The sequence below is a fragment of the Callorhinchus milii genome, unplaced genomic scaffold (assembly GCF_018977255.1).
Source record: "Callorhinchus milii isolate IMCB2004 unplaced genomic scaffold, IMCB_Cmil_1.0 Scaffold1, whole genome shotgun sequence".
Lineage (NCBI taxonomy): Eukaryota > Metazoa > Chordata > Chondrichthyes > Chimaeriformes > Callorhinchidae > Callorhinchus > Callorhinchus milii.
In genome coordinates this window covers 26,256,771-26,279,058 of record NW_024704742.1, presented here as the reverse complement: position 1 = coordinate 26,279,058, position 22,288 = coordinate 26,256,771, and the positions used below count along the sequence as shown (strand labels likewise).

The following is a 22,288-nucleotide window of genomic DNA, read 5'->3' as shown; positions in this document are numbered from 1 at the left end:
TCAATGACTTTCCCATGTATTTGTTCTCTACATGGGCTACATATTGGAGTTGAGATCAGTTGCTCTGTTTCCTCAAAACAATTCTGTACTGAGTGAGGTAGCCATAATTAGTTATTGTTGCAATCGTTGCCTTAGCTTTGATTAACAGAATATTCAGTAGCAGAAATATGAATATACTGAATATTCTTGGCCATTATTAAAATTATGTGTAACTATAGATAGGTGTATAAACATACAAAGTACATTGAAAGCTTGAAAGCTCAGGAATATGGGAAAACAGAAACCAGGAAGAGGCCTTTCAGTCCATTGAGCAGCTGCTTGACGTTTATTTTATTTTGGCAGATCTTTTAACCCTTTTAACCCAATGCCCAATTTTGTCATATCCCTTAATACCTGTAAGTCCCTCTTTTAAATACCCCTCCTGATTCCATCTCAACAACTTTATGTGACAGGGACATACAGTTATTGAGTAGGATTGCACCTTTCCTTAATTATTCATGAGAATCTTTTTAACAGTGAAATTCAAATAAAAGATATTAGAGCTAACTGTAATTCTTGTGCTGTTTAACTTAGTAAAAAAAATTAAGTTCAGCACTTTATTGCAGATTGACAGCTATATTAGTGAGACACATTACGGATGAATATTAAAAGTAGTATTATGTCAATTTAGTGATCCATAAAAGGTTTCTAGTCTCCTGGGAATAAAAGTAAATGGAGTCTCTCTGTTGGAATTTTGATCCTGAATTGTAATTGTAATCCTCAAAAGAATATGGTTTCTTTTAAGTGTGGTGTAAAGGGAGCCCAGCTTCCAGTGGCATTAAATTGCGCTGCAGCTGGAATATGAGTTCACTGCTGTTTCTGGAAGCAAGGTTTGAAAAATGTTCATTTCGGATGCCTTCACAACCAAATAAAATCCGGAAGTAAAATTAGTTTGGATCCATTTATTGTGTCCTTCCCATAGTGTGTGTTGAGAATTTACTTCTTATCTACAGTCTCTCATCTCTTGATACATGAAGCTGACATGAAGATCTGGCCTTTAGTTTTTTCAACCATGTCTTTAGGTATTGAAAAGCATGGTGCAATGGTATAAGTTCTGTCACTGCACCAATGTGCCACTTACATATTATGTATCGCACATGGATCTTCTACCTCTTAAATTAAAAAAGGTTGTTAGATGCATTTTGTTAAAGATGGTCTCACTTTAAGCCTATGTATCAAAACATGCAACAAGCGACATCCCTTTGAGGGCAGCATCTGTCTCTTGACTGCTGTTCTCAGTGAAAGCAAAGTCCTGGAATATAGACAGTAACCTTGTGTTACATCGCAAGCTCCCCTTCCATTTAAAAGGGCAACTTTGTCTTCACAAAACAAAGAGCAAAGATGGGAATCAATTCCACAGGTGGTTGTCTTGATGAAAATAATGTGTGGCTTTAATAAGGAATAAAAAAGGCCCTACATTTGCCATGTTGGAGTGTTCCTTTAAGATATAAAATTTGCTTATTAAAAAAAGATACATGAGGCACTATATTGAACAGAATTTTAAAGACAAATAACAAGCATAGCTTTGTACATCAAAATTCTACTACCAGCTATAAATAAAATGAATTGAGTCTTCTGAAAGAGATCTTGTATAATTGAGCTATTCTACAAGTTGTGATATTACCATCATAATCTGTTTAAAATGCCCCAGACCTGTGTCATTGTTTTGCTGGTTATGATGTTAAAATGTAACTCACTCATCTCTGCTGTGCTTCCTCGAAACTTACAGTGGCTGAACCAAATTGAAGGCACAGAGGCTGCGCTCCATCAGAAGATGCTGGACCTGGAGAATGAAAAGGTACATTAGACCCTAGGGACACGTCGAGCCTGGCATTAGAACAGGGACCTGTTAGATTATTGGGATATTAAATCCAGACATGTTGGAACTTGCTAAATGAGCACCATCTTAAGATGAACACTCAAAACCCCTTATTGGCTGACTTGCACAATTTGCGGGATAAACGATAAGATAATAATCTTTCCATTCTATATCACCTTATCGCTTCGTTGAGATGTCTCAAAGTGCTTCACAGGATTTTGTTGAAAAATGTAGTGACTGTAATTATAAGTGAATGTAGCAGACAATTTGTGCACAGCAATGTCCCACAAACAGTAATGAAGTGAATGATCAATTTTACGTGCTGGACAGAACACCTGGAAGAAACTTCCTTCTCTTTTCAAATAGTGCCTTGGGGTCTTTAATATTCACCTGAACAGGACCTCAGCTTAACGCTTCACCCGAAGGACGGCACCTCCAACAATGCAGTGCTCCCAAGCAGTGAAGTGTCAACCTAGACTGTGAGCTTAAAGTCCCAGATATTAGTACCTGTCTACAGGTGCATTCTCTTTGAGTTTAGGATGAAACTTGTAGTATTCCTTAATTAATGCCAGTGTAAAGCACTGTCGGCTCTGAGAGGGAGCACTGTCATCTAGTGGCTCCATAGTGTATTTCACTAAGTGCATCTCGTACTGTTTAGTTTCGCTCTAAACATTGTAAAATGTGGCCTCTAAATTAACACAGATCTGTTATTCCACCACTAATTGAGGTATACTGTAAAAAATTCCCCTATTTTTAATGGTTGCACAGTATTAATGTCTTCCAAATATCTGTGTATTGCACCAACACAAGGCATTTTTTATATCTTATTTTCCTTTTCCTCTTTTCTGCCCTCTTATTCTGAAAGCACTGACTCGTGCTGAAGTAGACTTTGTGTGAATGCACAGCCAATGAGTCTCAGTAGGCCATTTGTTGGGTTGTATGGTTCATCACCACACACGGGCAATTACACACTGAGGAAGGATTCAGGGATGCTTCTCACAGTATTTTTTTAGCTAACGGTTGAAAAATGCTGCATAGGGTCGAAACTGAGCCACACAGACCTTGAAGATAGTAGTTAGGGGACTCTAGTTAACTGATCACAAATATAAGTCAACACACCTATGGTGTCACTGGATAGCACTCAGGAATGGGAAACCCTGCCTGATATTTTTATTTTTGCTGGCACAGGGGGCTGAGTACATTGTTTCCTACGGTTTTTCTCCATTGCTGCCTCATCTGAGTTCAGTTAACTGTGGTCGGCAAATTGCTACCTTCAAAGTCTGTGATGGCTCAGTTTACATGAGGCAGTATATTTCACCATTAGCTAAAAAGATTCTGTGTTCAGTTTTGCCCACAAAACATATACAGTCAATTCACTTTACAGTATATTCTGTGAATTGCTTTGAGACCTCTCAAAGACATGATAAGGCGCTAGATCAAATTCAAGGATTATTATTATTGAGTAATTGTACTAGACCCATACAGATGAGCAACATTTTTGAGTTCAATCCTTGGTTCAATACATCAACAAACACACAGTCACTACACGTTCCAAAAATTCAGTGAAAGACTTTGAGTTTTACTTGATAAGGGGCTATATCAAATTGCAAAGATCATTATTTATATTATTACACACTGAAAAAAGTGATCTTAGCTTGGAGCATCCTGGATCATCATTGCCACTACTAATTAATATCTTGTGACTCCCACTGGAGAGTGATTGTCTTTCAAGGATCACAGCAAGTGGGAGGGGGTTGAGGCTTTGACTTGCCTATAGTACTTTCCGATCGTCAAATAATGACAACAACCACAGCAACAAATTTACTTTTTTATAGCACTTTTCCCGTGAGGAGGCCTCTCAAGTTGCCCAGTCCAGAGTTAGTACCTGAGCTGGGGGTGGGGGAAGAGGGAGGTGGAGGGGGAAAAAGATGACTGAAGGTGTCGTTAAAAGCAAAGGTCTTGAGGTGGAGCTTGAAGGAGGCGAGGGAAGGGTCGAGTCATAGAGACTCCAGGATGGTGTTCCACGGGGAGGGGGTAGATAAGTTGAAAACCTGGACACTGATGGTGGGGAGAAATATAAAATAACCTTCCAATGTGTTTGGAATGGCAGAGCATTTGTGCTGTTCCATTCACTGAGTACATCAGTGCACAAAACAAGTGCGATTTATCCCCTAAACGACTGCGGCCTGAACAAATATTTTATGCTGCCCTAAATTATTCGAATACATTAACAGCACTTGAAAATGTAAAAAGGATTTGTTAGAAACCATAGGAGGGAGGTAATGAGCCAATTGAGCTTAAAAAGCATCAATTGGAGAAACAGCAGCTAAAATTATGCCTTGCGAATAAAAATTATTTTGGCTCTTAGTATAAGGGTACGCCATACATAACACAACAACTTGCAAGAGTGCAACTGCAAGGCGTGTTCTGGTCAGTGCTGGGTGTTTATGAGCTGGTATGATATACAGTGGGGGTACGTGGAGTAGAATGCACCCTACGTCTCAAGGTGTCTTGAGATGCCATTTTGCCAACAAGCTCTTTGTAGCCACATTGAGTGAAAGCAGGTCATGAGGGTTGAATGATGAGGGCTGTCAGGTTTGGTGATACTCTGGCTAAGGTTTTTTTCCCCTCAAACCAGGAGCTGTTCAGCAAACAGAAGGGCTACTTGGAAGAAGAATTGGATTACAGGAAACAGGCTCTGGACCATGCCTACACGGTAGGATTATGAGCCCGAACCCTTCTCGTGCATTTCACACTCAGGACAGAATAGTGAAAACCAGATATGTGGGGAAGAGATGATGAGCTACTGTTTAATAGCTCTGTACACAATTTTGAATACTGTAGATTGTAAGTAATAGAAACCTTACCGTAATGAAGCATTGGGGAGTTTCACAGTATTTGCCAGTCAGGAATTGGCCTTATGGTGTTGACCAGCTTTCCACCCCTAAGTTGTTCAAACATCAACAAGGATTACTGCAGACCTGCCTCAGTTTGTCATGTGTATCTCCTCTGAGCCAGTTCAACTCCAGGGAAACCTCACTTATCTGTTTCCCCCATCCTGGGACGTGTTGATAGATATAGTACTCATTTTATTTACTGCAAAAGAGGGATGGACTGAGTGGACTCACTGTTACTCAAAATCTTTTAGTCCTATGCTTAGAGCTTAGTTGCCATCGAGGACCTAACAGCAGAGACTAGAGGAAATTACCCTATTTCACTGGAATAGAGAAGGTTCAGAGGAGACCTCTTGAAGACTTTTATATTATGAGGGATTATGACAGAATAGATAGTGAGAAGCCTGTCTCTCTCTCATTTAAGTTTCAGAAATGATCACTAAAGGCGATTTGGGTATTTCTGGTTTCAGGACATGTGGCTTCAAAATGTTCCAAAATAAATTATTATTTTCATCGAATTAACCTGTTTTCCACAACAACAACAAATTGCATTTATATAGCGCCTTTCAACTTGGGAGGATATGCACATGTTTATTTTGTGTGTCAAATTTTCCTTTCTAATTTTCTCTTGTTTTGGGGGAGGCTGAAAAAATAGACTCCCGCTCTCCCCAAGAAAAGACAAATTTAAAAATATTCATGTTATTAATTTATGAAGCCCCCATCCCCCTTCCCCCAACTTTAATACCCCTTATACATGTGTCATTGTGAACACTTCAATTAATTTCCTGTGAATCAGTTCCCAAAGCTACTTAGTCACTCACTATTGAAACAAGATAATTTCCTGAGATGTACAATCATTAATGTCAGCCTTTAAGAGCTAACGTTTCCCAACCGATAAGTTGCGATAACAGTTGCCCCAGTGTGAAACTGGGCTATGCACACCAACAAGGAAGTTCTCAAGTCTGATCTTTGTTCTGTGCCGAGTTAGCTTATCTTTGCCAGGTCAGTTGTAGGGGTGGGGGGGCACTACAGTTGGTCTGAGGACACCTGGACCAGAAAAGGATTCATGTTCCTAAAAAGCGTGCAGTCATCTCTGATGAAATGTTTGTGCATGTCAGCTCTGGAATAGGCTAGGCTGCAATGATCCTCGTGTCTAGATGTAAGGAATGGCCTCTTGGACAATGTATCGGATGGCTCACAATGGAACTGTTCTTCCAGAGTGAATCAGGTGGGTGGGGAAGTGAGAACATTTTTATACTAATAACTAGTTTTTTTTTCTCCTTTTTTGAATATTTTTTGCATTGCGAGATATTGTTTTGCTGATTGAAATCTTTTGCTGATTGTCTCGATTGAAATCTTTTGTTGATTGTCTCGATAAATAATTTATTCAGTAATTTATTTATATTTTGCCAAACTGGACAACACTGACATGAAGATTGATTTGGTTGTTAAAAATGAACTTATTTAGCAGAAAACTAACTACATACAGTATGTCGTGTTTAATTAGTCAGGTGAAGACAAATTTAATTATTTCAAGAGCTGCGTGTGTGCTCTTCACACTGATCATATGAGCAAGGAGCAGTTTGTTAAATAAAAGCTGCTCATTCTTAATTATAAATAATTCGCCCACAAAATATACAATCAATTCACATTACAGTATATTCTGTGATGTGCTTTGAGACGTCTTGAAGACCTGATAAGGCGCTATATCAAATACAAGGATTATTATTATTATAAGCGCACCGTCTGCTTTTGTTAGGTTGTAATTCCTTATTCTTTACTTTTTAATCTTTTAAATCTCTGGCTTTTTAAAAAGAATCTTGCAAGTGACGACTAAATGCTTATTTGCTTGCTACTTTTGTTGTACTGCTTCAATGAAAAGAGTGCTGTCCTCCATTATACATTTCTACACTTTAGTAAGGAGCAGTCTTTGTTACATGTTCTGTACTGTGGCCCAATGATGTGGAGATGTCTATCTTTATCACCTTTGCAGCATGGACATGGAGAAGATGCTCTTTTGGGTGGGTGGGGAGGGGTTTGTGGGGAAGGGAACTAGAGTGTTACTGGGTGGAGGAAGAGAGTGGTACTATTTGCTGTATGTCTGAAATATTTTGAAAGTGCTGACCTCAAATTCGCTTTGCTGTAAAACTCTCCAGAGAGTTTGGGACCAGAGACCAATAAGAAATAGTCGTTCTATTGATCGGCCAAGATCTCAGGAAAGTATAATATATTCTTATGATCACCAAGTTGGTGGTGATGCCATCTTAACCAGAAAGGACTACACAGGAGAGCATGCTTGTGAATGGCTCCTTCTTTAAACTTCTAATCATAAGATTAGTTTGGATGAAGAATCTATCACGGCATTAACCTACTTTTTAAATGAGTCCATCAATTGCAATAATAATTCTTACATTTGGTATGGTGCCTTTCATATTGGGAGGATGTTCTAGAGTACTTCACAATGCTTTAGGAAGCTGTGAGGCACTAAAAAACACTAGTGCGAGTCTCATAGCACAAATAGCAAGATAGCACTAATAAGCACTGTGCTACTCTAAAGTGCAGGGACAGTGAGAGTTTGTGGACAAATCCACGGTAGCCAATTTTGCGACCTGCAATGTCCCACAAACAGCTGTGAAATGAATGACCATCACAAGGGGCCTTGGTTTAATGTCTCATCTGAAAGACGAGTGCCCTCTGAGTAAAGAAACACTTCCTGGTATCTGTCTTGAAATTGCTCATTACAACTTTAATCCAGTATACTCTTGTTCTACTGTCTGCGGATCATCCGCGTTGCTCTCCTCTGCACTGCCTCTTGGGCTTGGGTATCCCCCTTATGTGGCGATGACCAAAACTGTATGCAGTATTCAAGGTGCGGTCTGATCAGGGCACTGTACCACATGATGTTCAGGGATCTAAACTCAACTGATTTAGCAATATAGCGCAGCAACCTGTTTGTCTTGTTTATTGCTGCCTCACACTCTACTGATACAGTGAGTGATGAGTCAACAAATACTCCTTGGTCTCTTTCAATTTCCCCCTGGCAAGTTCTATCCCATCCATGAAATGTTTCCTATTCTTGCATCCTACATGTAATACCTTGCATGTATCTGTATTATATTTAATTTGCCATTTATCAGCAAGTGCATCTCCTTTGAAGCTTTCATTGCAGGGTTTTTCTGCTTTATCTGAAGCCAATTTCCTCCCAACTCTATTTGGTGTCATCTGCAAATGTAACTATCTTACACTGGGTCTGCAAATCTAGTTCTTAATATATAGGAGGAACAGGAGGCAGTCCGAGAACATGCCCCTGAGGCATTCCCCTTAATATCTTTCCCCAAACAAAAAACCCTCTATTTTCTTCCCTTTAACTAATTCTGAATCCACGTTCATGTCTTGCCCTTAATGCCCAGTGACCAGAGTTTGTGAATCAGTCTATCATGAAGTACTTTGTCAAATGCCTTTTCGAAGTCTAGATATACTACATCATATGGCTTCCTGCAGTCTACTTGGCTGTCTCCTCCTCAAAGAAACTATGAGATTGGACAGACAAGACCTACCCTTTCTGAACCTGTTTTGGCTGTCAATTCTTAGATTATTTTTATGTAGTTAATCTTCTACTTCCTTTCTGATGATTGAGTCCATTATTTTTCCATTTATTGAGTCAGGGTAATGGGTTTATAGTTGGCAAGTTTAGTTCTTGAATATAGGAACATTTGCTTGCTTCCAGTCTATGGAACCTCCCCAGTCCTCCCTAATAATGTCTATCAGTGCTGCACAAATCTGCTTACGTAGCCTGGGGTACAGTTATCCATCTCAGGGGATGTGTTAATTATCCAGAATCTTGGTCTCACTCATGTTCAAGTCCTGGAGCTCAAACAATGTTTGCTGGCTGTTGGATGGGGTGGGTGTGGGGGCAGTGGTTGTTTTCATTGTCCTCCCTTATAAAAAATCTCCATCCTTTTCAACCCACTTTGAATCCCTTAGGATTTCAGCAGCTTCCTCACTACCCTCTTACTGTTGTAACATTGAAAGAGTTTTGGGTGGGTATGTTTGCATTTGCTGCTAAGTCCCTTTCCAGTTTCCTCTTGGCTCGTTATGAAATAAATGTGAGATGTACTTGCTCATTAATCTGAAAAACAATTTGTAAATGTGGCGCAGTCGGCGCAAAATGAATACCTGGCTTTGTAGCAAAAGACGACTACAGAGCAGTGCCAAACTTTACAAAATTACACCAACACCAAAAAGAAAGAGTTGCACGTTCGAATCTCATTTAAGGAGATACTATAATTTGACCTATGTATGTCATTGAGTTATTTTTTTCCTTTTGGTCAGGATGTGTCAGAATACTTAAAGAGTATCTAACTCAGCCTGAGAGTTCCACGCATTGCCACCTCCTTGCGAAAATTTCCTCTGTGTGTGGAATGAAGTGCTGGAATCTGTAAGCTCCTGGTTCAATTCACGTCTCAGCCTCCATGCTTGATGTGTCATCGGTTGCCAATGGCAACCTAGCAGCACAGCGTGCGAGAGTAAACTTCCAAACAAAAGGCTGGTCTTGCAGGGCCTTTGCGGCAATCCTGCTGCGTGGGCTGTTCTTATAGTGTACTGCACAAGGTGCCTATTGTCTGCACTGAGCCTATCGCATTGCAAATGTACATTTTAAGACGCATTGTTCATACGTTCGGGTGACAATGTGTATGCCATCCGTTCACTTGTTTTCCCCTTCTTGAACACCTCCTTTGTTTTAATGGGCTCGTGCATTGAGATTTGCTCTTGTGTTAACATTCTCCTCCCCAGCAAATCCAGGAGTTGGAAGCCACGCTGTACAATACATTGCAGCAGTGCCCTGGAAGCCGAGTGAGCGAATCTCTGAGCGACAAGCAGAAGGAAGAGCTGAAGCTGGCTGTGGAGAAGTGGAGGAGGCAGGTGCTGAGGCAGAGCCGGGAGTATGACGGTCAGATCTTACAGGAGCGTCAGGAACTGCTGCAACATGCAAATCAGGTACTAGTCCTGCAAGGCTCCACGTGGAGTGCCAGACCTGTCGAGGTCATTTTATTGGGGTGGAGGCTCATATGGAGTATAAACATCAGTGCGGACTACTTGGGCTAAATGGCCTGTTTCCGTACTGCAATGTTCTGTGTAATTGTATGTAAATTATGGTGCAAACAGTTGCTATATTTGACAGCAATTGTTGTGAAGCGCTATAAGATGGTTTGTCATTATAAGTGCAGTTATTTTCTTGTTTTATTAATAAGCCAACTACTCAGGCTGGAGAGGATTGCAAGTTTAAGAGCCAATAAGACCCTTTGTAGTATATTTTTTCTTTCTAAAAAAAATCTTTGCTGGTATCTTTTCCAAAACCAGAATTAGCACTAGGAATTATAATCGTGTATTTTATCTCTTCAGCTGGAAAGCAGTGTGTCCGTTAATGAAAGCAATGCTGCTTGTAATTGTGAAGGAAGGAAATCCCAGGCAAAGTTAATTTTTGAAACAATGTGAATCATGCATTTATGAAGTTGCTTAATAGTTCCTATTATTCGACATGTTCATCTCAAGAACACTATTTCAGTAAATCTGTCTTAGAAAGACATGACTTTGACATGATTTTGACTATTTGGGGATAAAAGGATACCCTACCTTGGGTGATGGTGGTGGGATTAAGGGAGGGAAGTGGGGAGGGTGGGTTATTCAGTACTAAAGGCTTCAAGTATGTAGCAAAGGGGAATTGGCAGAGCTGGGAAACTTGATCTGGTGAGAGTCTGTATTGATTCCTTGAGTCTGTTTTTTTCAAAATCTGAAGGCTTTAACTTAGGTTGAAGACAATATTGTTAACTTTTCCCAACACTCACCACCACCACCATTTCTGTGAGGAAGAACTTTAGATTATTTGGGGTGAAATTTGAGACTTTTTAAGTGTTCGATGTGATAACAATCACCAATGATAATTAGCATATCGAATGCTTAGAGCTCCCAAACTGCCCCCTTTGTGACTCTGCCTGGTGTATTATTCCTCAAGGTCTTAAGTTCTAGTCCTTATGTCAAGTTCAAGATCCTTGTCCTTGTGTCAAAACCCCCACGTCCTCATCCCATCCTCCCTCTGTGAGCTTGTGTACCCCTACCATCCAACCACACCTTCCACTCAATGAACCCCGGCCGGCTTCATGGCCCACCCTTTTGGTCACCTTTCCCCAGCACCATCCCAAGTTCCCCTCGTCCTCAGCTCAGACTCCTAGTTGGCTCTGTGAAGTGCCTTGAGATATCCTCCTGACCTGAAAGCAGCTGTCTAAGTGTAAAATTGTTATTAAATAATAATCCTTGCATTTGATATAGCACTTTTCACGTCTTCTCGACATCTCAAAGCGCTTCACAGAATATGCTGTAAAGTGAATTGACTGTATATTTGTGGACAAAACGCGGCAGCCAATTGTGCACAGCAGTGTCCCACAAACAGTCGTGGATTGAAGTGACCAATTTATTATTGTTTTTTTTTCTTGAGGGATTATTATCAGGCATGTGAAATAAAGAAACTTGCCCAAGGTTTTGCCCTGCCAGGAATCAAATCCAGGTCTCTCACTTGCAAGACAAGTTTCTAACCACTGAGCTACGGGACTCCACATTTATTGCTGTAACTTGATGCAGAAAAATCTTTCTGCTGTTGAAAGAAAAGCAAGGTATTGGATATCGGAAGTAAATAAGAGGCACATGTTCTACATGGAGTCCTGTAGTTCAGTGGTTAGAGCAATCGGCTCGCAAGCGAGAGACCTGGGTTCGATTCCCGACAGGGCGAAATGTTGGACAAATTTCCTTACTCCACACGCCTCTGTTACTACACCCAGCAGTAAGTAGGAACCCGGTTGTTAGTCGATGGTGGATTGCTTTTCTCCGGGTAATAATTCCATCGAAAAAATAATAATGAATTGGTCAGTCAATCCATGACTGTTTGTGGGACACTGCTGTGTGCAATTGGCTGCCGCATTTCGCCCACCAAATCAACAGTCAATTCACTTTACAGTATATTCTTGAAGACAACAAAAACAAAATTACATTTGTATAGCGCCTTTCATGTCATGAGGGCATCCGAAGGCGCTGAAACGTGCTAAGGCACTATTATCATATGCAAGGATTATTATTATTACTACCCTAGTGCTAGAGCAACAGATTATGAGGAAGAACTAGCCAAGCAAGGGCTCATCAATGATTCTGCAACAAATGACACTCTGGGCATCCTTAATCCATTTCCTAGTGGCTGTGGATAGCTAGCAAAGCACTGACCATAGTGTGGGATATGGAGTGCGTGTGGGGAAGTGGCTCTTCTGAGATTATTATAATAATCCTTGCATTTAATATAACGCCTTGTCACATCATTGAGACGCCTCAAAGTGCTTCACAGAATATACTGTAAAGTGAATTGAATGTATATTTTGAGGGTGAGCACACTGTTGTAGAGTAAAGCAGCTTCCTCACTTATCTTATCAATGCTGTACCTGAGCTGATAGTGCTCAATGCTTAGTTGTGTGAAATGCAAAAGCTCTCTGTGATACAAAGCTGAGTTTCCCCCTCCCTCTCCCCCATGCACACTCAATCCACACACTCAAAAGTCCCACCTCGGTGAACACAAAACAAATTTGAAATATCAGAAATGCAGTACTGGGGCACAATTTTCCCATACCCAGTCTGTTGATGGGAAAAGTTTGGCCCTTGCTGTTTACATGTGAATTGTGGACTTGGATTTTTGAGGGTACAAGTCCTATTATTTTCTGTCCAGTCTAATATTTTAAGTCAAGCACTTAGGTTGGGGGACCTGCTCCAAGCCTCTTTTAGAGTTACTCGGTGCTCCTGAGGTGAAGTGACTAGCCATCAACAACTTGCCTTTATATCATGTGCTTCATTCAGGATAGCATCTCAGAGCAATAAGTCTTCACAATGGGCTATTTAGAACAAGGTATTCCATCCACTGATTTCTCCCCAGTAGTAAGTACCTGGATCTGCATAGTCCAGGTTACATCTGTTGTCTGCCAGCCTGGCGCAGTTGGTAGCACTCCCACCTCTGAGTCAGAAGGTTTTGGCTTCAAGTCCCAGGTCGGGATGTGGAACTCAAGTTTAAGCTGACATTCCAATACAATGCTGGGGTAGGCTGCAATATTGGAGTTGCTGTCTTTCGAATGAAATGTTAAACTAAATCCTCTTCTACCTGTGGAGTTGGATGTTAAAGATGCCATAGCAGTCCATGGGCTCCTTCGAAAAGAGAAGGGACTTTCTCTTGATCTCCTGGCCAACAATCATCCAAATAAAATTGGTCGTTCATTTCATGCATGTTTGTTCTGTGGGTAGATTGTTCACCCTTGACATCCACCATCACTCCACTTCACTGTATATCCCATGAAGTGCTTTGGGATGTCCTCCTAACATGAAATGCGCTGTACCAAAATGTAAAGAATTAGGAATATTAGCATGTGTAACGCAGGCATTCTCACAAGCCAATAACCAACATGCATACACTGTATGTACCAACATGAACTTTTACAAATACTACAGATATTTCTTCCTGCTGCAGATGGGTCTGAAAGTTACATTGTTTCAGTGAGCCGAGTGTATTATGATTTAAAAAAAAAGTTTTAGAAATTGAAATACACCAAAGAAAGGTATCTCAACTTGAAAAAATGCCCAATGATGCAAATTGCCTCTCTAGCACGGAGCCCCACATCCTTTTTTTTTGTTATCCATGTGTTTGAGACATACAGAGACGTATGCCATGCTTGTCAGTAACAAAACCAAACAGAGAGTTCCATGCGTCCCACCTACATATGGAAATTCCCGTGTATTGAAATGGAGTGTGCACTCTTTCCCTAGAGGGACGCATTACTGCTAATTCCGGAGAGTATTAGATGCAGACTGGCACAAGCCAAGGCTTAGGGGCTCCAGAGTGTGCACTGGGGTAACTACTGGAGTTTAACTAGCTAGACTGAATAGCTTGCCATTGAGTGCACTGTCTGTCTGAGATGACTGTGGGGAAAATGCGACCCACAGACTCATGCCGGTGCAGCATCACGCCAAGATGGAACAAATGGGCAGGCAGAACAGAACTGTCTACAAGAGGCAACAGTCCAGTGCCTACTTCTCTGTGTAATACAGTCCTACGGTGAGGAATTGTAAAGGTATATTACCAAATCCTGCAGTAATTTTGCACACTGTTGGAAGACACAGAACAGTGGATTAGGATGGCCTTCAGAGTACGTGACGTCTCAAACTTTCCTTTTGAAATGCAACCTGGACAAGGGGTCGTCTCCAGGGAGTCGCCTCTGATTTGGTGTTGCCTGAGAAGGCCTCACTTGCTCAGGGCTTTTAGTGCCAAGTGCTGCTTATTCTTCTGTTTGCAATAGCGCCAACATAGTGAGACTGGAAAGCACTTACGCTTTCTGCAGCTGATAATATATCACTATTGCCTGACCTTTCACATTTTGTTCCTAGTGACAAGTAATTTTCATTGGCAAGACCTCGGGCCAATATGTTTTTTAAAAAATTTAAATATTTCATGCAAATTGCAGCCTCCATTTCTGTTCCCTGTGAAGATCTCTTCCATGGAACTTATTTCAACAATTCACTGCTCCAATAACACAGAGTAAATCTTCTTGATTGCCTTGTGCGTTAAGCAGCTTTATCTTGTGCCCCCACTGAAAACGAGACAGGAAATCACTGCTGCTGCATTTATTGCTCAGCTTCACATCCATCAATAATGTGCCATGTGAGCAAACAAGAGGCACACTGGTTCTCGCAGATTTCCCTTTGAAATTATAAATCATGTTTTCTTCAAGACTTTCCAATGTGAATTGTGACGTTGTGAGCTGAGTAAAAGTGAAATAGCACTTTCCTTTTTGCTCAGCCAAGTGTCCTACCCACGTGGAAACATCACCTTGCTTAAGAATATCCAAACTAGATTAAGAGGTCCACATAATCATTCCACCCACACATGGACATTATCCTGAGTCTCTCCCAATTGGGATGCACCCTGCTTTCCTTTATCCAGAGTGTACCTTGGAATTTAATCAGCTAAAACCCCTTAGCTTGCCATTGAAAGCACCGTCTGACAAAGCTTCCTGTTGTTTGTCCAATTAGTACTACTTTACCCATTAGGACTTTGTTTTGCAGGATTAATGGTATCTGAGTGGGAACAATCACTAATCCCAGCGACCAGTCTGACCAAAGCCAAGCTGGCTGGGTTGTTATCAGCAGTGCCTTGGAGTACTGTGGACCTGGCTCAGGAACCGGACTAAGAACTGATTAAGAAACACACTACCAGACTAATCAAGGCTGTCTTGATTCCAACATTCCTTTGCCAAGCACATAACCTTGGAGCCAATCCAGCTCCAAGGACATCTTCCCTGCCCCCCCCCAACCAAGGAGGATAGCTAGTCATTTGAAATCCGACAACATAGATTTGAGCTGAATATCAGGTACCAGGAACTCCCTGTGAGCTGCCTGGTGTGCAGCACAGCTCAGCTTGAAATGCACAAGTGCACTTCCACCATCCTCTTGCTCACAACTCAGACACACATCCCTACCTACTACCAGTTGGGGGTGCAGAACATGATCCCTGGATATGTAAATGTATGTTCATAAACCTGAACTGCAGGTCATGCCTTCCAGCAGCTGTCGTCCCAAGCCTCAGAGATTTCAGGTATTCGACAGAACTTCAGCATGGTGGGAGGACCTTTACAGGACTTGGATTAATCAGTCGGTGTTCAATAAACTTGGTGTTGATTAAACCTGGTATGTACCACGTGCTTAATCCAGGAGCTCGGATCCAGGTTCTAAATAAATGTGCCTGCCATGAAGCCACCTCTGCCTCTAGTGTGCTCAACAACTGGGCAGTGTAGGTCAGAGCTCTCCCACCTTTAAGCTGATTCCCTTTTGTGCCACAAATTCATGCTTGGTCCTGGACTTCACAAATGGGTCAAAGGAAATCCTTCTTCTGTTTGCTCAGTACCATGAAGGAGAACTGTCTGGGTAAACATTATGCACCATGAGCTTATCTGCATTGGGACATTGCAGCCCTTGAAAAGAAATGAGAACAACCAGAATGAACTTTGCCCCTTCTCAGCACGGACCCACGGAACAGTTTCCAACCAAAAGATTGTGTCCCCCACAACCCACAGATACCATTAAGGAGCAACCTTTGGGACTGATGCTCCCTGTAGTTTTGAGTCAATACTTTCAAGGTTCCCATCTTGAAGGTATCGATTGGGAAGATATTAGTACCATCTGTTGAAGGTTATCGATTCTAAGCTGTACTTTGGCCTGGGTCATCCCTATTTACGGGCAAAGTGACTTTCTGGAAATAAATATCTGGTAAACCTAGTGTCATTCAGGGTGGAGCTGGACTTTGTACAAGATTCCAGTCACTGGAAGGTAAGAATGTACAGGACCAAAATAGACTAATACAGTCCATTTAGCCAGACCCAAATTACAATAAATACAATAAATAGCCCTACACTGCTCTATCTCTCTTACAATAACAACAAGATTACATTTATAGAGCGCCTTTCACATCAGGAGGATGTCCCAAAGCGCTTACGTCTGGTAAGTCTAAATGTCGATTTACATCTACAAAATCTCTTAGTATTTTAAATACCCGCATCATGTCTCCTTTAATCTTTTCCCCAGCGACAGCAAGTTTAGCTCTTTTCACCTCTGCTCGAAGCTTTAAGCCTGGAATCATCCTTGTCCCTGGACTTTGAACCCTTTTCGTGGAACTTTTCTTGTGAAATTGAAAACAGTGGGAGAGAGAACTAAGTATCAGATCATGAGTGGTTTGGAGATGCCAGGGAAGACGAGGGAGGCAGAGAGTTTCATATTCTTGAAGTCCAGGGAACAAAATAATTGTGTGTAGGAAACAATGTGAACTAAGTTCTAACTGTGATAGAACCTTACTGTATTATGTGTGTAGGAGTTGGGGTTGGGATAGATGCAGCAAAATTGATACTCTTGCTCTCTTGTAAATGCAAACTGTGAAAGAATTAAAATCTCTTCCAGCTACCAGATATTTTTTGTGTGAAAAAAGATTATTTGGCTGAACTGGCTTATCCCTCAGTGCTAATAAAGTGGTGACCAAGCTTTTCCAAACTAGTTGTTGATCCCAAGCACATGCTTTGAATTTAAAGTGGTCACAAAGGAAGCTTTTGAAGGATAAATCAGCTGAATTATTCACACTTAGCAATCGTGCACAGTGTCAGAGTGCTGACAACGCCATTACCTACTCATCACACGAATGAGCTGGACGCCTCTGCTCATTGCTCTCGCTGGTAACAGTAACACATCAATTCTAGCACTGGTAACCAACCAAAGGAAAAGTACACTTAAAAAAACACTGTGGTTGAAAAACACCAAACCATATAAAAGGCATCTCGGCAGCCAGGAACAGCTCGTCACTGTGTAATCATAGAATCATAGAATTATACAGTACAGAAGGAGGCCATTCAGCGCATCGTGTCTGTGCCGGCACTTGGAAAAAGAGCTATTCAATTCAATCCCTCTCTCCCCTTAGCCCTGCAAACTTGTCTTCCCCAAATAATTATCTACTTCTCTCTTAAAAGTTATCGAATTGGATTCCACCACCCTTTTAGGCAATGCATTCTAGTTGCACAGCAGCCTCCATCAGGACCTCACTATCTTCACTCACTGAAGTCACCTGTCAGTTTAACTCAATTGGTAGGACTCTTGTACGTTAACAGGTTGTGGGTTCAAGCCCTAAATTTGGATTTCAACGTCCTAATGTGAAATCCAGCACTGCATTGTCAAATATGCCATCCCTCAGAGGAGATGTTAAACCATGGTCCTGTCTACCTGTTGAAATGGACTTTAAAATTCTTATGACAATTTGCAAAAAGGGAAGCAAATTTCTCTTGGAATCCGGGCCAAAATGTTTCTGGATTAATTAATCATTCGCTTTATGACTGTTTTGGGACCCTGAAGGCCCAAATTGGCTGCCACATTTGCCTAAGTTAATTACTATAAACATTTTTAGATGTTTCAGTGTAATAAAGTGCTGTAAAACACTTAATTAAATGTCGGAAAAAATCAGAAAAGCTAAAGAAGTCAAGCAAATCAGATGAACGACTGGCTATGGAATGATGAGTTTTTTTTCCTTTCAAATGTATGGATCATCATCTTAATTCTGCTTTAAGCCTCATGCAAATTCGAAGGAGGAAGGGTTTTACATCTTAATGAAACCCTTTTATTGAATTTGTCAGTCATGTGAAATTGTACATGTAACTGAGAGCGTAATTTAGACTGAAGACCCAATAATGAAGAAAGATTAAGTCAACTCACTGTAATTAACAAAAGACATCAGGAAATGGGAGAAATAAATGCTTTGGAATCTGTTTACTTTAGATAGCCTCCTATTCATCTTAGTTGTTTGTAGCCCTGGAGGTAACTTGTGTTTTCAGAAGCTCATCGTAGAACAGGCGAAAGAAATGAAGAAGAAAGTTCATGAATGTTATTGAAATTGTTGTTCAATTGAACCAGGCAGAGACCAGGAATACACCGAGAGAGCTGTCTAACAAATGCTATTGATTAAGAAAGAGTTATGGCTGTGCTATGCGATACAGAGCAGGTCGTGTTAATAATGCATCACCGGCCTCCAAATGAGATTAATGACAACATTCAGAAGACTGAAGAGATACATCAGAGCCTCTATTGAAGCAAATCAGGACATCATTTAGGGGAGAGTGGTTAGGAGGCTGGTCAATGAGGTTTGAGAAAGTGCTTCTCAGGAAAGTGCTAATATCGCTGGACCAAATACTTTGCATTTTGTAGCTGCATTCTCTGCAGGGAATCCCATGTAAGTCTCTTTGAGATGCTTTCCTATGGGAAAGGCTCTATATAAGTGCAAGTTGTTGCTTCTGTCTCTGAACACTGGTGATGATTTCTAGAGATAATTCTCCACTTAAACTACTGACAAGGTCTGGGTTAGTCATGCACAAGGTATTCTGTGTTCTTGAACATTTGCCCAAAGACCGTCTCTCCTTCACCTTTTTCCACAGTTCTCTCCATTCACATGTCCTTCAGGACCACTGACATGACTCAGATTTATGTAGAATGTACAGCACGGAAGCAGACCATTTGGCCCCATTAGTCTGTGCCGAGTTTATTATTCCACATGAGTCTCCACCCACGCCTTGCTCCCTCCCCTACCTTCTATTCCTTTCTCCCTATATAGCTACCTTTGTGGAGTCCTGTAGCTCAGTGGTTAGAGCACTTGCTTTGCAAGTGAGAGACCTGAGTTCAATACCAGGTAGGGCGAAACCTTGGGCAAGTTTCCTTACTCCACACGCCTAATAATAATCCCTCAAAAAAAAACAATAATAAATTGGTCATCTTCAATCCACGACTGTTTGTGGGACATTGCTGTGCGCAATTGGCTGCCGCGTTCGCCCACAAATATACAGTCAATTCACTTTACAGTGTGTTCTGTGAAGCACTTTGGGACGTCCTCCCGACGTGAAAAGCGCTATATCAAATGCAAGGATTATTATTACTATGTCTATCTATCTTCTGCTTAAATGCATCAATACTTACTGATTCCTTTAGTCCCATTTCCCTACCTTTTCTCAATATTTGATACCCATATTATCACCGATCTAACTCACTTGTAAACATCCCAACTGATTTTGTCTGCATGATTATCCAGGAAAGTGTATGCACATTTTCACAACCACATGCAACCGTGCTGTTTTACCATCTTCATTTGTAATACAAATTTTAACTTCTTCACAGGCCAGGAAAATCCATAGAAAATGTCACTTCCTCATCGGCCTAAATAAAATTGGTCAATCACTTTGTGTTGTGGTATCTTGCTGTGCACAGATTGGCCCACAAAACACACAGTCACTGCGCCTTACAATAAATCTTGTGAATCATCCTCTTGATGAGAAAGGTGCTATATTAATGGCAGGATGATTATTATGTGATAGCAATGTGGGATCTGAGCCTTTCAGGTTCTTTGTGGGGCAGGCCTGACTTCCTCGAAACCCCAGTCGACAATGGCACAGCTGAGTCTAGTTGGCAAGTTAGGGAATCACAAGCAGAAACCTGTGTTCTACCACTCACTGTCACAGCTACAACACTGCACTCAATCAACTCTCAGCAGATTCGCCCACAAATATACAGTCAATTCACTCTACAGTGTGTTCTGTGAAGCGCTTTGGGACGTCCTCCCGACGTGAAAAGTGCTATATCAAATGCAAGGATTATTAGGATTATTCTTTTTTAACCCTCACTTTTCTTGCCTTTCCGACTGCTTACCGAAAATCACTGACCTGTGATGGGAATGTGTAAGACCAGAGAAAAAGAGTATTAACAGTTCACTCAGCTGGTCTCACGTATCGCTCTTCATGCTCAAAAAATCCCTCCAATGCCTTCTTGAATCTAACTGCACTATCCCCCGTCTGCCTGGAGAATATATCATTATGACTAACTCAGCATTTGATTTAGTGCATGGAAAGCTGAAAGCAAGTCATTTGCCTGCAATCACAAAAATGCAGTCAATTCATTTTAGAGTATATTCGGTGAAGTGCTTTAAGATGTCGTGACAATGTAATAAAGCCCTATATCAAATGCAATTATTATTATTATTTTGCACCCTTTCCCAATACACACCTTTTAGAAAAATAGTATCATGTTTATCTCTTACAAATTAGTATTTTTATTGTTTTAAAACCATACAACATCGAGAGTGCTTCTCAGGACAATTTACAGTATAAAGCGTCATGGGTTTGTACTGATTTTTTTCTCAAGGTCAGGATGCATTTCTCTGAAATGAGAAAATGAAACAAAAAACAGAACGAGCATCAATCCCAGGGGCAATCTGTTTGTGTTTTAACACTCGAATAGCCAGTAACTAAGCAGCTGCTGGGAACATTGGCCTTTGTCCTCAAAACGGATTATCAAGCAGACTTTTAATCTCCATTTTTAAGCACAGTACGAAACATAGCCCAATCGCTCACCAGCGTTGCCTTGCTGTATCTGCTTTTCTCTGTGGCTCTCGTGTGCATGTTGTAGCTCCGTATTAATGCACGTTTTCTTGGGAGCAGGTACAATTTGTTAATCCTAAATAACCGGTCAATATTGAAATGTGTGCTTTTTCAAAGTTTTATAAAAGGACAAGGATTTACAATTCCCTAAGCCTATTTAACAGTAGTCAAGTGCAGTTCTTTTAATAAGTACCAAATGGCTGTACCGCTTGTTGTGTGAATAGCTCTGCATCTACCGTTATTCAGGTAGAAAGATCAACCGTGTTTGCTGGTTAGCACTTCCATTAAGAAAATCGCTGACTACTCGGCTGTGCTGAGAAAAGGATGAAAAATCTACCAATATTATAATCTTTTTTCAAATTGTGGATGCTTGAAAATGAACAGACGATCATTTTGATGCCCACCTTTGCTTAGTGTTTAACAGTTTGTGGCCTCTTTGCTTTGCAGAGAATTCGAGAGCTAGAAGACAAAATAGAATTTCAGAAAAGACAAATCAAAGAGATAGAAGAAAAGGTGAGATGTTTGACTGTGCCAATGTAAGCTCTCAGCTGTGAGCATTACAAAATCATTTGCATGCTTTAAAATGTTCATCACTGGTACAATTGCAATAAGCAACTGAACTTATTGCAGTACAGTACTTCCTTTTAGTATTCAAATCAGTAAAATCATTACAGTAGCACAAACTTTCACTTTGTACTAACATTTTTATCCTCTTTAAACTTGTTTTTCTCTCTCTCTTCCCTTCTCCTGCTTATTTTGTTTGTCTCCTTTATGTTATGTTTTATTTTATACTTTTAGTTTTTGTTTTTGTTCCTGTTTTTTTCCTTAGCCTTTATTCTCTGGCCCTGAGAGACCATCTCCTGAGACGCAGGTAAGTGCAAGCTTCTCGTCTATTAAACAACTGTGACTGGTGCTGAAGAAGAATCTACCAGGGGCTGTACAGCTCATATATGTTGTATGCACTGAAAGTGAGCCATGTACTGTGCATCAGTCTGGTGCCTTAATAAGCTCTGTTTGGCTGACTCACCAAATTGGTTTGCACCACTGTGCACTCTTATTGCATTCAACTAACCCTGCTTTCAAACGGTCCACACAGTACATGACTAAGGACACAACTTGGTAAAATATTGCTGCTGAGTGCTGGGACTGTACAATAAGTTAGACTGGCACATGCCCCTAGTCTGATTTAATCTGGTCAACTAAACAAGCTCATGTATTGTAGAGGTTTGTGATCCTTACTTAAGCGAAAAGGGAATTTCTCCCAGTTTCCTGGCCAACAATCCTCCCAAATAAAAAGTGGTCACTCACTTCTTGGCCTTTTGTGAGACAATGCTGCACACAGATTGGCTGTCGCTTTTGCCCACAAAACACACAATCACTGCACATTATGGTACACCCTGTGAAGTGCTTTGAATTGTCCTCCTGACTTGAGAGGGGCTATACCCAATATAAGGATTATTATTTTATTATTATTACTTAGAGGTTTGTAATCTGTGAAGACATGAACT

General features: G+C 40.9%; 1 protein-coding gene across 6 annotated transcripts in view; it reads left to right on the top strand.

Moving 5' to 3' along the window:
• The window catches only part of LOC103181087 (janus kinase and microtubule-interacting protein 1), a 166,047-nt gene that overhangs the window by 143,353 nt on the left and 406 nt on the right, over nt 1–22,288 (top strand). For 5 of the 6 annotated variants that reach the window (XM_042338795.1, XM_042338803.1, XM_042338807.1 and 2 more), the window contains 5 exons: nt 1,769–1,837; nt 4,497–4,574; nt 9,547–9,750; nt 21,228–21,293; nt 21,610–21,651. In XM_042338795.1, the coding sequence (XP_042194729.1) occupies nt 1,769–1,837; nt 4,497–4,574; nt 9,547–9,750; nt 21,228–21,293; nt 21,610–21,651 (459 nt within the window). The remainder of the gene's footprint in view (nt 1–1,768; nt 1,838–4,496; nt 4,575–9,546; nt 9,751–21,227; nt 21,294–21,609; nt 21,652–22,288) is intronic. The other variant, XM_042338800.1, reaches the window with a different exon arrangement.